Source organism: Protopterus annectens, chromosome 5.part0 (assembly GCF_019279795.1).
Source record: "Protopterus annectens isolate FY-2018-M chromosome 5.part0, PAN1.0, whole genome shotgun sequence".
Lineage (NCBI taxonomy): Eukaryota > Metazoa > Chordata > Ceratodontiformes > Protopteridae > Protopterus > Protopterus annectens.
In genome coordinates, this window is record NC_056735.1 from 460,959,411 (window position 1) to 460,976,634 (window position 17,224).

The following is a 17,224-nucleotide window of genomic DNA, read 5'->3' on the forward strand; positions in this document are numbered from 1 at the left end:
TAAAGGTTACTGTAACCTGAAAGCGTGACCTTCATAATATAGTAGGCTTTTACTTCTCTTTAATTCTCCCCTCCACGTTGCTTTTATGTTATAAATTCATGCTGCTCTGTAGAATTCTTAAGACCTGCTCTTGCTTAATGTATGTCTCAGGCATTCATGCTACAGTAACTAATACCTATCAATACCTACTTAAATTATGCATATATACAACACGAGTTCAACTAAGATGAAGGGATTGTACAGGAGAAGTATAGCTTGAAACACTGCTTTAATTATTACAGACAAAGCAATGCAAGGAAAAGCTGCAGTGATGCAAACATCAGTTTTTATCAACAGTCTAGCATTTCCTGAGTTAGAATCTGTGGATGTCTTGTCAGAGGGTATTTTCATTCCTAACTGCATTTTTCATATGCATTTCTCTAGAGAAATTATGTCAGTAAATGATTTTTCAGTAACTTTTAGCACAGACCTTTAGCTGTTAGCTTCTGCCTTCTGAAATAATAGTTTAGGCTTATGAAGAACCATATAAAATATCAAAATGGCTTTCACACTGTGTGCATTATATGATGAGGAAACTGAAAAGTCATGCAATATCTTTCAATAATATTACAGAAAATATTCTCATGGGTAACTCTGGAATGAAAACATGCTAGAAAGCCATAATCAGTGGGACTGTTTTAGGAGTTTCTGAGCTTTTTGTTATGTATTTTTGAAGATAGCAGAGATTTGGCTGTCTATGGATAAAGTCTTTGGATTTCAATATAAACTTATGTGTTTCTACTCTGAAATGTGAACTTTTACTTTGTCAAGGTTTATGTTGTGGCAGACTAGATGCATGAGTTGTTTGTGTTGTGTGAACTGTTCCAGATTGGTTTCATCTTAAAGGAGTTCTGATCATAGTCCCTGCTTTGCTAACCAGTTGATAGTTATAGATGAGCTATGGATTTTAACTGTGGTGAATTTTGCAGACTTTTGGCATTCTGCTCTTTGGCTTTTAGTTTTGTGGATGAGAGCAATTTGAGAGGAGTGTGAAAATGTCTTGCTACACAGATGAATTGGAATTATGACTGAGCATTTTGTAACGTACTTTCTTTTTTAAAGTGTTACATTTATTATACCATTATGTTGCAGCTATGTAGTAAAATAGCTGCTCTGGGTATTGATTAATGTGTGTTTATGTTTGGGGGATGCTGAATTTGTGTTAGGGCAATGTGTCCAAATGCCCGAGTGAACATGCTGTTGAATTTTGATATTTTTGTGGATGTTTCCTGGAATGGGGACACTTTTTTAATTTTAGTTTTATCAGGGCTAGTGGGTCAGAAAAACGTTGCTTCCATTTAGACTAATAGTTGAGGATTTATCTAACATGTCATGTGTGCACTGGAAACTTTCAATATGACTTTACTTGGGACGACCTTACATGTTATTTATTGGCATACTGTAGCAATTTTATATTGACATTTAATATTAATATCCAGGTGATTATTTTGAATAACTTAACATTATTTATAATATGTTTTCAAAGGTCTCTGTTCTTTTACTACTTCACTTTGTTTTGTGTTCAGTGTTTTGGAAATATGCTCAACAATAAACCCAAATTCAAAGCATAGCTAAGCTTTTTTGAAGCATTTAACATGTATGCTTCCTAATCCCTGCCCTCACCTACACTGGCTGTAACCACTGGGTCTCAGATGACCTACCCTGCCAGGTACAACTTTTTTATCTGTTTTTTCACTCTCTTCATATGTAAAAAAATGAGCCTTACCTCAGCTAAACCCATGACTCCAAAAATCTGTACTATGCTCATATCTCACTGATGCCTTTTAGTGCTGCTAGCAAGTTAAATTTGAGAAGGATGCAGAGGGAGTCTACCTTACCTATAAATGTGAGATATGTATACATCTACAGGTGTAGCAGTTGTAATGTTTGTTGCTCTACAATCTACTTATATTAACATATGGGATGCAGTTCCACATATGTTAAGACACAATAAATCCAATAAGAGCTACTGGGGATATTTGAAAATGTGGCTTTCAGTGTTGAAAAACAGATTAAAAAATAAAATATAGATAAGTGAAACAAGTGAGTAAAAAATATTATTATTTCAGAGCTAAATTTTAAGGCAATATAAAATTGCAAGACATATACTGCTTTTGTTAATGAACGTGACTGACTTAAAAAATACAATTAGAAATGCCCTGTATGATATCATACATTTTGAAATACTTGCATTGTACCCTACAAAGATGTGTGCACAGATTTAGGCAGCAGAGGTATAGCTAAAGGGAGCAGAAGACGGTGACACAAAGAGGTAGGGAGTACGAACTGCAGATGGCAATTGGTCCTCAGTGCATTACTGGCATTTTTTACTCCACAGGTCCAAGGAGAGGACCTTTTTGTTAAAGGTGGGTACCAATTACTATATACTCTTTTCTCTGATTATTTGATTAATTCATTTCATAGTCATGATGGAGCTGAAATCCCTTCTAGCATGTAATGCCAGCAAGGAAGAGAATGAAATCCTGGATAGAACATCATTCCATTGCAGTACACACACACACACACACACACACACACACACACACACACACACACACACACACACACAGACACACAGACACACACACACACACACACACACAGACACACTCACACACACACACACACACACAGACACACACACAGACACACACACACACACACAGACACACACACACACACACACACACACACACACACACACACACACACACACACACACACACACACACACACACACACACACACACACACACACACACACACACACACACACACACACACACACACACACACACACACACACACACACACACACACACAGACACACACACACACACACACACACACACACACACACACACACACACACACACAGTCACACATGGATCTGCAGCCAGTTTGGAGGATTACCAATTCTTCTACAATATGTGGGGAAAAAAATGGAACACCAATCAAAAATCCAGTTAGAGACAGATGCAGTGCAGGAACATTTCTAAAAAAAGTAAGATTTTATTTAAAAAAAAATCTAAAAATAGTGATTATGGTTACTTACAAACAGCAAATGATGTTATCAAGCACAAATGTTTAGATGAATATTACTGGAAGTTACAAATATAAGAAAGTCCCTTTTTTGTTAGGGTATATTATTTACTTGCCTTAAAAGATAATATTATATAAAGTACTGTGTAGTAGGAAATACGAACATACAGAATTCAGTAATAAAATGGATGTTGTTTGTATCATTTAACAATGCCTAACATGAATGAACAGCATAGTGCTTTGTGATGGTGATCTACTTTATTAAAATATATACTATCTTCCGAACTTCCCATACATACATATTTCTGATCGGTACCCAATTAATATGGTGATAAGCTTCCGCAATCCTAATGCACAAATATACTGCTTCTAAGGTTGCACAATCTCAGAGAAAGTATCCTTACACAGACATGCTACAAAACACAGTATGCAGACAAGCATCCGCTGTGGGGAGATGAGGCATCAGCATTTGAATGATAAGTGAAACCTTCTTCCAAGACAATGTTTGTCATAAATAATATGAAGAATATGTCCTAGAAAGTCACACAATCAACATATAAAGACAGATGAAATCAAATCAATTCAGTTTGCTATTTTTATGCCTATCTATTCTCAAACAAAAGTCTACTGAAGCCAAAAAGGATGGAAGGTTTTGCTAATTAATTAAACATGAATACTGACTTTGCCATGCGAGTGACCAAATAACCTTTGTATATGTTGTCATGCTGTTTTGGGGATAGATATGAAACTAGAAGTTTATTATTAAGTAATGTAATATGAAGAGCCTTTGACTGAAATTAGCACGCAGAAAAAAAAAGTAAAGTTAAAGTAATGAAGTTGTTACTGGTCTTTCGGCTTTTCCCGGTTAGGGGTCGCCACAGAGAAACTCCGGTCCGCTAATGATTGGCAGTAGATTTTCACGAATGCCGAGGTGCCAGCTCGACGTTCAACCTTCAAAGAAGGCACGCCCAGTTATGCATGTCTTTCGAGCGCCCACCCAACTGCAGAGGACATGCAGACTCCACACAGAAGGCACTCCCTGCACTCCAGCTGAGAATCGAACAGGAGAACCTCTTGCTGTATGGCAACAATGCTACCGCTGCACCACCGCAGATGTACAAAGTTAAAGTAATGAAGTAGGTGATGAAATTTAAACCAAAATATGAAATACAGATATATGTTTGACCACTCAAGAGAAAAAAAAAAAAGTGGCTGTAGCCTAAAGGTGAAAAATCTGCAAACTACTGTATGGGTTTATGGCAGAAAAATCTTTGGCCCCAGAACCTTGAACAAGTAAGGTCAATACCATGTGGATGACACCCAGGATAACCGAGATACAAGATTTCAGTACAAAACAGATGAAAGAGAAAAGCAATTCTCAAAAAAAAACGATACCATTGTACGGATTCATTGACTTCATAGAGTTTATTTACATTAAAACATGGCTGATTAAATATACAGCTTCAATTTGTTTACGTGATACTAATAGGCATTTTAACATTATGCATTTCAGATACAGATAAGCAGCACAAAGCTTTCACAAGACATTGCCTACTTTAACAAAGTAGGTGTAAGAAAATGAACTTATGAAAACTGCTGTGCTTTCAAATCTAGAAATCTCCTAAATGCATTACGTTTAGCCATAGGGCTGCATATCCTAATATGGAAAAACTAGTTGGAACTATGGAGGTGTGAGCCGATAGATATGGATAAACCTGATCAGGAACAATAGCTTTGCAGTACATAAAAGTGATAGATGCTGGACCGAGTCCCTAAATTATCCCTAAATGGCTCTTGTCACTTTACCATGGACTATGCATATCATACACCTCAGTGGTGAAAATGTACACTAAAAGTGCCATCATCATTAGTGAGATCCCAAATTATGAGAAATGTTCTGTTTTCAGGTATCTTTAGTCTCAGCTGGCAAAGCACACACTGTGGCTTTGAAGTGCTAAATGCACTAAAGCACTGGCAAGTCATTTCCCCTCCCAGGTTCAATCCAGTTCTGGGCAGTAGGACCATCAAAGGACACGCAACTCTTTATTCATATAGAAACATCACAGCAGGTGTCAATTTTGCTTCCTTCCAAACATTTTCTAAGGACTATATATATCTATATCTATATCTATAGCTATATCTATACTATATCAATCTATCTATCTATCTATCTCTCTATCTATCCATAGAAATGCTAAGAAAGCAAATGCAAATTTACTGCACATTTTGCAAAAAAAAAAGATTCTTTGCTTCAGATTGTGTCAGTTATCCCACAATGTTTTGGAAAGACAAAAGCATTTTATTGTAGGTACGAAACACCACACTGGTTTAGACATTAATGGCCATGCCACCATAATAACACATTTGATACACTCTACCGTAGAGGTAATAATACAAAAAGAGAACTATCTTTTTGTGGAAGAGTCATCATTAAAGGGGAAGTGCTACATACATTTGGTATAATATAATGTGGCCCTGCCTCATCAAGTTACTTACTAATCATTTCAGTTTTAAAACAGTACCTTGCAAGAGAGTTCATCCTAATGCAAAATTCATTATTCCAGCAACTTACTAAGTTTGTAAGAACATTATTTAAAATGGTCCCTATTTTGGGCCTTTCTTCCACTTTTATACATGGCTTTGTCCAGATTTTTAGCTCTTAAAAAGTCGAGAGGTATGGGCCAGAGGCATGTGGTGAATGTGATTTGCAGGTTGCAGGACTGGAGTATGGAATTCGTTTGCTGGAGGAGTGTGGGTTTGTTGGTGGAGTTCTCGAGGTTGTGATGATTTCAGCATTGCAGCTCAGTTGTGTGGCTGTCCTCATGGGGAGGCATGCTGGTCTCAGTGGTTGGGAGCTGTACCTTTCTGTCCCTGCTGCCTGCAAGCCATTTGGTGGCCATTCTGGGTACTCTGTGGCCACGAGGCACACCTGGTTGACAGTTGGTCACTGCACATGTGTGATGTAGGTTAGGGCTTCTTTAATGAAATAAAAAAAAAAAAAAGGAAATGCCATACAGATTTTCAACCATGATGGCCATGGGCTTTGGGACTTGGGGTGGCAAATATTTCTAAAATATTCCTTGTGATGAGTTGCACTGGAGAGCAGTGACTTGATCACTTTATACAGCAGTGCACAGTCTTGGGCGGGTGTTTTTCTTTAATGAAATGAAAAAAAAAAAGGAAATGCCATACAGATTTTCAACCATGATGGCCATGGGCTTTGGGACTTGGGGTGGCAAATATTTCTAAAATATTCCTTGTGATGAGTTGCACTGGAGAGCAGTAACTTGATCACTTTATACAGCAGTGCACAGTCTTGGGCGGGTGTTTTTCTTTTGTCCATAAGTCTTGCCTTTAACCTTTCAGCATCAAGTGTGTGGTGCTTTTTGGGGACAGTGTGATGAGTGAGCAAATGCATGGCCATGCCTCATATGATGCCAGAATTCTGCCTTGTAGCTTGGATCCATTTTCATAAACCTGTGGTTTTCTTGCAAGAGCAGTGAAAGTATTTCAAAGGTAGAAATAATGATGGACTTTTGAATTTCATATTTCATACCCTTTAGTATACTCGTACTAATGCAAACCCATTGCTGTATTCATTTCTGAGTCGGTGACTATACATAAGAAGACTCTATTTTCGTTATGGTGTTGAGGCAGTTCACTATCCTGTGCATGTTCAGTAATGCACTAACAATCATGGTGGGGGAGGAATTGGGCACATGCTTTCTGATTCCTTTGGCTGTGGAATACCTCATAGGAGCAGCATTCCCTTTCTCTTCTCACATGCAATATGGGCAGGCAAAAAAAAAAATGGTGATATTTATGTTAAGTCTGCATTCTTAACAGGTGCCAGATACTTGAGCTGTGGTGTATTTTGTAAAGTTTTTTGCAAATAAACAGAGCTAATGTCTGGGTTGCTCAAGGTTTAAGTGTGTGTGGGCAAGTGTGATGGTTTCCTGGTGTAGGAGTGAATGTGAGTGGTTGTTTTGAGTTAGCAGGATTTACTTGTACCAATTCAGCAGTAGGTCCCCAAAAAGCATTCTGGTTAACCCAGTAGCATGTGTGTCAGGCACCACCGTCTAAAGTCATTGGTGCAACTATCTGGATCAGGACTCTCCTGTAGAAACAAAGGAAGGAAGTAATAACTTCACTTGTGGTACACATGGATGCTTAAGTAGGTACTTGCAATTGATGTGATGATTTTTCTCATCTGGTACAAAACTATATACTATGCAATCCAAACGTTGCCTGTCATACAAGACACGTGGGCCAGGATGGGCATATCTTCTCAGCTGTCCAGATTTTAGTAGAAAGGCCAGATTTTACTCTGACTTAGTTGGTCTCATATCTGTTGGCTATGATTTGTAAGAGCAATAAAAGTTTGTCCCTGGCTGGGGCCTTTGCTCCTCTGGTTGGTGGCTTTGTCCAGGTGTGTTGCTCTGGGAGGTGGGGAGGTAGCACCTGCACTCAAGCGTATTGCTATTTGCAGTTACCGGACATGGCTGCTACCCAGAAGTGGCAGAATGGATGTATTTTTCTTTTATCTAAGCTGGAACACCTTGTGGCTTTTCTCCCATCATTTCTTTGAGAGGTTGAGAGGAAGGCAAACATTAGCAGGAGAGCACAATACATTCTCTCTCTAACATTGCTCTTAAAGTTTGGGATTGCTGGCATCAGAAGTAGGAGGGGAAGCAGTTTCTAGGTGGTGGTGGGGTTACAGTTTTCGTGACTATATATGTTCCCTTGCCTATACCAGTGTAGTTGGGGAAGATGGTGGCTTTTCTGTGGCAGCAACTGCTGCTGCTACGTGCACGCTTCTCATTCTCATCTGAAACTCATTGGAAGTCTGGTAATGTTATGGGGTGCTGGAAGTCTGGTAATGTTATGAGGTATTATGTTAGGAAAGCCTCTCCTTTAACATGAATGATGTCACTATAACATGGAACAAAGGGGTAAAAGGTGGAAGAGGATTTACATTTGTCTTTCTTTTTGCAGATGATGGTGCTGTGTGGGGTGTTTGTTGCTGCAGTGCTATGCAGTGAGGTCACAGGCAGTGAAAGCAGGTTAATACAGTGGATGTCCCAGTCACTAGAGTGGTGCACAATGAGGTCACACTTGAGCAGCGCAAAGGGAGCAACAGTCAGTGGCCTGAAGGAAGTGGATTTCAAAGTTAATGGATTCTGCGGGGGTGGAAGTTCTGGTTGCTACAGTGATGTACACAGAGGTTACAGGTAATCTTATTTCACTGAAAGCTCATTAGGGGATGTCAGTGTTGATGTGGTTCAGGGTAGTGTGGGGCAAGTGAGGAGGAGGTATGCTGGTGCAGGGTAAAGTAGGCTTGGGGATTGTTTAGGGGGAGTCTGGGATATTCATAGGTGAGGGTGGAGTCACAACACTCATGGGACCACAGGAAAATTTTAGGTTAATGGCTTTAAGGGTCTTCTAACCTATCCAAGTTCAACCTTTATTTCCACGTGCAGCACCTGTTGACCTTGTCCATGAGGGACATGGGTGGAACCCCAAGGGTGAATTTATGGCTACCCATCCTGTTGTTCAAACAGTGTTTGAAGAGAGCCATTGAGATGTTCTGTATGACATGAAGTGGTGTATGTTCCAAAGGAGTGGTATCTTCTGGGAGACAAATTTGTCCTTCAAGCAGATTCTACTAATGTCACACATCAGGTTAGGGTCTTTAGAGCGAGTAGTATGTGCACCATTTGACTTGTACATTGGGATTATAGGATGTGGTTCGGTATATGCATGCTTGTTAAGACTAAGTAGGGTTTAATAGAGCATACTAGGATGTGGGTGTTTTGGGGATATATGGGGAGGAGTGTGCTTTGTTGGCTATGCAGAAGTTAGAAGGCTTAAGCAAGGCATTGTTTTGGGATTCCTTGCACATGTAGACCATGTTTTGATTCTTTACCAGATGCGAAGGTAACACATGGGAAGTAAGGTATGATGGGAAGGCTAAGGACAAGCAGTGGATTAAGGCTGTTGTTCAACTTCTTGGGCTACCGGAGTTGCATGTCAGCCAGTTTACTCAGGTCATTTTGGGGAGGGTTGATAAGTTGGTGTACTGTTTTACCATTGTGGAGCCTCTGGGAAGGAGTTTGTTGGAAAATATTTAATTATTTGTTTGGCTTGGGAACAAGGTAAAGCAATTAAATTGGTTAAGGAGGATTTAGCAGAGAGTAGTATTTTTGCATGGGTGATGAGGCTTTAGCAGAGAGTATTATTGTTGCATAGGTGATGAGGCTATGTGCACTTACTAAATCTTGGTCAGGGGGTTCATTGGCTTGTCAGGGTTGGGGGAGGAAATTGCTAGAGTGGTTATATTTGGGTTGCAGGAATTTGGGGCACCTGCATTAAGGAAGACATATGGTAGGGCACTGCCATAGTGGTTAAATTTGTTGTTCAGTAGCTTGTGGGAAGGATTTTGGTGGGAAAGATTTGGTTATTTCCTTAGCTTGGGAACAAGGTAAGATAGTTCATTTGTTGAAGGAGGAGTTAGCTGTGAGTAGTATAGTTGTAAGCGTGACAAGGGTATGTGAGGTTAATCCCAGTTGGTGGGTCATTGATTTGAAGGGTTGGGGTAGGTTTGATAGTGTGAAGACTGAGAGACATTGGCTATTGACAACATAGCTTGTATTGTGAGGATTTGATTTGGTAATGGAGGTTTATAGGGCTACTGTTCATGTGGCATTTTCTTTTATGGATGTACTGAAGTTATTTGAAGGGTGGTTGCTGGCCAGCAAATGCTATGAGATCATTAAATGTTTTCTTGTTTTTACTGGGTAGTTGGTGTGATGGTGGGATTGCTATTATATTGATTTGTAAAGGAAGTTTCATCTTGGACATTATGTACATGGGGCAGTACAACAGTGTGGCAGTTAGGCATGACGGTGTTCATCTGTTCCTGCATGGTTTCATGTGGTGTGGGTTCAGTGCTTGGTTGGTACATTTGGCAGGTAATGACCTGGGAATCACTGTGAAGCTACTATTGATAGGTAAGTGAGAATTTAGATAACAGTAAGAGGTTATGCTAGGTTATTAGGTTATGGCTTGTTACGTTAGTAAGAGGTTATGCTAGGTTATTAGGTTATGGCTTGTTACGTTAGTAAGAGGTTATGCTAGGTTATTAGGTTATGGCTTGTTACGTTAGTAAGAGGTTATGCTAGGTTATTAGGTTATGGCTTGTTACGTTAGTAAGAGGTTATGCTAGGTTATTAGGTTATGGCTTGTTACGTTAGTAAGAGGTTATGCTAGGTTATTAGGTTATGGCTTGTTACGTTAGTAAGAGGTTATGCTAGGTTATTAGGTTATGGCTTGTTACGTTAGTAAGAGGTTATGCTAGGTTATTGGTTATGGCTTGTTATGTTAGCATTGCAGAGGGATCAGTGGTTTAAATTCAGCCATTTATGCAATTGGCTACTTTGGCTATTCATGTGACAGGGCTGTCAGCGGTGATGACGCAGATCCAGACTGGTTAGAGAGGATGGAGTACACTGAATGATGTTTGGCTTAATGCCTTTTAATGGGCGCTAAGGTTGTTGGAAATTTGGTAGGAGAGACGGAGAACAGCCTGGTCAGGCTGGCTGGTGGAGAAGAGGGGCAGGCTTGCCCTCTTCTGTTCCACCTCTGGTGGTGGATGTTCATTTCAATGAGTTGGGAAAGGAAAGTTAGGAGTTGGACTCTGCTTTATAAGTTAATTAAGTGAACAGGGGTAAGGAAGCTACTCATATGGTTGGACGTGTAATTCAATAAATGGTGAATGAAGTGAGTGTTGGCACACTGCTTCATAAGTAAAATAAGTGAGTGGAGGTCTGGACGCTGCTTACTGGGTCAGGATGAGAGAGGTCACACTGTCCTAGTTAATATTACATGGATGTTTATGTTTTGATTAATATCAACTGTACTATGTTTCAGTTGTAATTATTGGTTAACAAAATTATGTTTACGGAATTTTAATATAGGTCGTCAAACATCATTCGGTGTGATGTGTTTATTGAAGGGATCGGGAAAAATAACTGCTGCACGCACGCAAACACACAGACACAAACACACACACACACACACACACACACACACACACACACACACACACACACACACACACACACGCACTCACACACACACACACACACACACGCGCACACACACACAAACACACACACACACATACATACACACACACGCGCACGCAGACACACACACACACACACACACACACACACACACACACACACACACACACATACCGGGATAGTTTGTGGGCCCAGTTAATAAGATTTTTCTTGTAATTAATGAACTTTGGAGGGAGACTCAGGTCATGTATACCACAGTTTACCTGTGTCAGACGTACTGTATAGCAAAAACATTTTCAGTTATCAGATCTTTCCATTCTTTCTTGAAAAAATGAAAAAGTTACTAATCTGTTAACAGGAAGCCATTCCTCACACAAGCAGAGAAGCTCAAGAAAAAGAGCTTTACCTTTTACAATATGACTGTGACAACCAACAATACACCGTGGGATAAACGTTTTACCAGGCAAGTACTAAGGAGACAGGACGTCCCCTTCCAGCTCTGCAGCATGAGTACATGTGACTGACTACACCTAGATGGCATTTTCCTAACTGCCTGCTGAATGCTTACACCACTGATAATAACATTGTCAAAATGAAAATTTGAAAACAGAATATATTGTATCTGAAAACAGAATGCATTGTATCAGAAAACAGAATGTACTATATTTGAAAACAGAATGTATAGTATTTGAAAACGGAATATATTGCACACATATGTTGCTTGCTTTGGAGGCTGAACTCTGCATATTGCTCTATTTTACACAGATTATGGTACAGATTTCTTAAAAATTAAAGCACTGTTGTAGCCTTGTGTAATCATTTTGTTAAAAATAAACTAAATAAGTAAAACCTTTTTCATGTTGTTATTTTGGCCATTTGTGTTCAGCAACATGGTTCCCTGGATACTCAGTTGTGGTACCTTATCAATGATATATTCATGCCTGCTAATAAACTGACATCAGCCAGGAAGTAACTTATTACACTATTTTAATTATCTTTATTTAAATGTAGATTTCTTTTGGTGTTCAACCACTGCCCTCATTATTATATAATGGCTGCTGTTTTCTATCTTACCTATAAAATTCATCATAAAGTCAAGACCTCTGAAAGCTGCCAGCTTTAGCATAAAAATTATATTACTGCAGAAAAATGCAAACCAGCTTGCCACCTTGCTGACTTTTTTTGGATGAGCTACATTGCATCTGAAATCTGTTTAGTGTGACAAACATTTAGTGCATATGTAGCCCCATTACATACAACAAGGAAAAAATTAAAACAATGGATGGGATTCACTATTGTTACAACTAAGTATACACTTAGTGTATACTTCCTGTATTCAAGAACTTCTCTACCATACTGCTTGTGTGTCTATTCATTCAGAAAGGTTATACTACATGTACTCTTATGTTCACTTTGTGGTAACCTTTATGAATCCCAGGGAAAGTGTTACACTAATCACTGCTATGTCACAGTTCTAGATCATTCTGAATAACCCCACCAGTCCCCAGTATATGTATATACCTTTTTTGTGTTGGGAGTTTGTATATTCAATCAACCTAACTGGGTTTGATGACTGAGAAAGAAGTGATGGCCAAAATGTATTTATTTTCTTTTACTGTGAAACCTGCAGAACCACTCTCTAAGCAGGAAGTTTGGTTACAGTTCCTCCAGCTCAGATCACCTACACTCACCATAAGTGTAAAAGCTAGCTAAATGTATAAATACCGCTCATATTAAAATGTGTTAATTTAGATCTGAAGAAGTCTTTATTAATTGAGGGAAGGACACTTCAAATCCTTAGTATTATATTGCATCCACATGTTATCAGTAAAAAGTGTTAAACTCTGGATTCCATAGCCATTTTTACTGGAACATCTCATTTAAATCAATATTGATTTATGTTTTGAACCAATTAGGGGATTTATCTAGTGCTGGTTATGATATAATGATGACCAGGTTTAGGAGATGTTAAAATCCAGAAACCAAAAGACTAAAACTGCAACAGCATTTTCGTGAATTTATCTTTAACAAAATATAATCTATCCAGAGTCCATTTATGGAAAAGACTTAAAAATTAAGAGATGCAAAAGAAAATGTTATAAAGCACAGTATGCTAAAGAGTCTGATATCCTGGAGTTGCAATACATGAACTTGCCTCCAGCCATCACTTCAGTAATTTGTCCAAGTATGCACAAGCACTTCGTTGACACACAAATTAATTATTTCCCCCAGCAACCCCTTAAGTAACATGCCCAGGTACACATAACCACCAGAATGAAACCTTTATCCAAGTAGCCCCTTCAGTAAAATGTTCAGGTATGTACAAGAACCAAAATTAAACTTTTACCCAATTGACCCCATCGGTAATATATCCAGGTATGCATACGTACCAAAATGAAACATTTACCGAAACCGTATTCTACTGGCTTAAGTTCAGGGCTATTTACATGCTTAGTATGCAAATGAGCTCATTATAGATTCTTGTCTATGAATCGCACTCATTCACATAGAACTAAATCCCCTTATCAGTGTATTAGCTGTCGTCCTAGCACTTACACATTAATCATGTTGCACTTCTACAACAGGGAGATGTACTTACAACTCTTTTGCATTTCTGTATTAAGTCTGGGATTTGCATATCCATGTCATTCCTCTCTTCAAGGATTACCGCTATGAAAATGCAAAGCCCTAGACTATGAATGCTAGTCTCACTGTTTTCATTTTAGAATTTTCTGATTCTGAATTTTGTGATTCAGTCTTCTAAACCATTTAAATTTTAAGTTATCTTTGTCCTGCTTTACAGTTGCTTATAATAATTAGACACACAATGTGTGTTCTGTTTTGTTTTATAATTGCACAATAATAATAATAATAATAATAATAATAATAATAATAATAATAATAATAATAACATTTATCTATACTGGATAGGACCAATTCACTTAACTGGTTATCAAATACTCAAAAAAGAAACACAGTTGTCTACAGTCTGGAACAATCCTAATCCTTATTACACATATATAAAATAGACTTCAAAGAAGAACTGTTTAACGTGATCACCAAAAGGCTTAAAAAGAGTGAACACTAAAAAATGTAAGCAACATTCAAAGTAAATGCTGTAAAATGATATGGACTTTCAGCATGGTACTAATCAAATAAACAACTCTGACAGCAGCAATAAAAAAAACTGCAGTTGACTGACCTATTCTCCTGTAAATTTTCATAGTGTAATAATTGGTCATATCAGAATCATACTTCTACAAATCAAGCAAACACATTCCTACAACTCTGTCCAAGATCATAGCTTTTCATGTTATATTTGCCCATTTGTTTTTGGGATAGAAAATACATTTACGAATTGTGACCTAACACTATGGCTGGACCAGTTGTGAACTCCACTGTCAGCCCACAGTAGTAAAAAGAAACAGCGGTAATTTTCATTCCTTTTGTGCTGCATTTGTAAGATAAGATTATTTTTATTTATTTATTTTATTTTGGTTCTGCTTCATCATCTCTTCCAGAGCATTTTAAACTGAAAAAAGTCTGATAAATTCTTAATTTCAATGAAGATTAGTTTTAGATCATTTAGGTTTTGGTAGTCTTTTCTGCTGCGTAAGGTAGAACAGCAGCCCTGACACATGCTGATTCATCAAATAAAAGTAATAAACAGTAAGGGCAAACGTCAAAATAAGAGTTGCAATATACAAAGAAAAGGAAAAATTGCAGCAAACTATATGGAATATGTACATATATAAAGGGAATGCTCTTAGAAAATATGCCTAAATATATATTAATATATTCTATCTTGTGACATACTGCTTTCATGTAGATCTTAAGTATTTTCGAAGTGAAGCTTGATGGCTTGAAGTAATAGAAGCTTTAAAACATGGTGATTGTTTTAGAAAAAAAAAAAACATTTTCACAGCATTTGATCTTGTAATTTTCTACTACCATAGTAAGGGTTCTACATATCTATAGCACTCTCTCAGTACCTTTTGTTAAACACTCTCTCAGTACCTTTTACTTTCTCATATGTTTTAATACAATGTCTCTGAAAGGTTACTAGTTATTCTAATGACTAATACATCAACATATTATATTAAGTCCTTTTTAAAGAAGACGTTTAAAACATTTTATCCTTGCAAAGATCGACTTTAACAAGCAATAAAGAGTGACATGATAATATTTGGTGTATATTTGCCTTATTTCTTTTCCTTAAACACACTATTATTCCAGATACTGTAAAGCCAGGCATGATTTATTACTTCTAGCACTTATGGCAACATCTGATAATATCTTGTACAGTCATGAAACATTAATCAGAGACCCAGGTTTTGCAGAAAGTAAACAAACAATGAAGTTTGCCTAATGCCTGGCAAACAAGAATTTAAATTCATAGAACTCTTTTAATGTTCTGCACCAATAATATCAACTAAGAAGATCTGGTGACTGACCTGCCACTGCCTCAGCAGCTCTTGAATACTGTGGGGGTCCTGAAGTATGCCTTCCTTGTAGGTAGCATCCTGAAGGACATTAGCTGTTGTCTCTGCTTCTGTCATCCAAGCCAAGAATTTCTCAAGATCCAGATAAAACTGCTGCAGAAGTTTGAGTGCAGCTTCAAGAGCAGATTCTCTCTCGACAACCCTACATAACAAGAAAATTGAAAGCTAGTTCATTTAAACAAGAGATGACTTCAGCCATATTGAAAAAAAAACATAGCTAATATTTCCTTTTTCTAAAGCTTGTACTTTATTTAGTATTCACTTACAGGACTAAGCAATAGTACTGAAAAAAGGCTTTGCATGTAATATTCAGTAATGTATTTGACACTGTTCACCGCTCTTAGGGCAGACAGCATCATACCTTTTTTATTATATAAAATGCAGAATCTCTTCTATATTTCAAATTCCAAGCTCATATCCAGAATTTTTTGTAAATGTTAAGAAATAGTTTAAGCATTTCAGAATGTTCAGAGTTTCTCTTCATCTACGTGTTTAATACATGATTCTTATAAACCTTACTTTCATCTTTTGATAAGTGGATAGGCTTACTAAGCAAACTCTGAGCCTATTTTCAAGTACATCCTGGGGAAAAATGAAGGAAGACAAATACATGATGACATAATTTGCCAAATCATACATTATAGTACATTCACCTATTAAATATTTCTTTCAGAAAAGCATAACAGGGTCACATTTAATATCCGAAAGGCAAACAAAGCTAGATACACATCTTACAAATTCTGGTTCTGAAGTGTATATCAGACAACATAATAAATATATGGAACACAGACAATCAGCAATACATGCTACCAACTACAGCTTGTGGACAATGTGGATATTACAATACATTATATTAAGATGTAGATATGTGACAAAAATAAAGCCAGTAGGGCAATCATCACATTTCACATTTCAGTACTTAAGCGGTATCTTAAAATCAAGTGGCAGGAGTAATGTGTAGGAAGTCTACATATGTCATCAACAGAAAAAATGAATTTTATACAGTCACAAAGCCACTAGTATGACATTCATCACTGCTGCCTCTATGAAGTGACTTTTAGTGGGGAATTTGAAATTATTTATGTGGAAATTTATAAGATATTCCCTGTATTAAGTTCACCCCATGGCATAATCTGAGTATGCTTAATCCTGGCCAGCAAAGCAATGCTGTTTAGTTAATATAAGCACAGCAACATTTTTCACAAGTACCATTTAATCAGCCAGTTTATATGGTATTAGGATGGGATTACTAAAAGCTTAACAGGAAAAGCTCATAAGGACAGCCTGGTAATTTTGCTGCAGTGGGCTCACCTATGGACATATCTCCTAGGCATACACTAGTCAATGAATATGTACTTTTCCATTGCTGTGCAAACTGTGATTTACTATGCATGGAGATACTGGGGTGCTAGAGCTGCAAACACTTTCAAATGGGAAAAAGTTCTTGAGTTAGGGATTTTCAACTGATCAGGAATTCAGCTGGATTTGCATTTTACTTTTAATTTCAAACCACTGAATTTCTGATTAAGACATACACTCATGCATCCTTTTATA

General features: G+C 37.7%; 1 protein-coding gene across 9 annotated transcripts in view; it reads right to left on the bottom strand.

Moving 5' to 3' along the window:
• The window catches only part of DMD (dystrophin), a 9,298,038-nt gene that overhangs the window by 2,484,862 nt on the left and 6,795,952 nt on the right, over positions 1–17,224 (bottom strand). For all 9 annotated transcript variants that reach the window (XM_044072398.1, XM_044072396.1, XM_044072400.1 and 6 more), the window contains one exon: positions 15,623–15,812. In XM_044072398.1, coding sequence (XP_043928333.1) covers positions 15,623–15,812 — 190 coding nt within the window. The remainder of the gene's footprint in view (positions 1–15,622; positions 15,813–17,224) is intronic.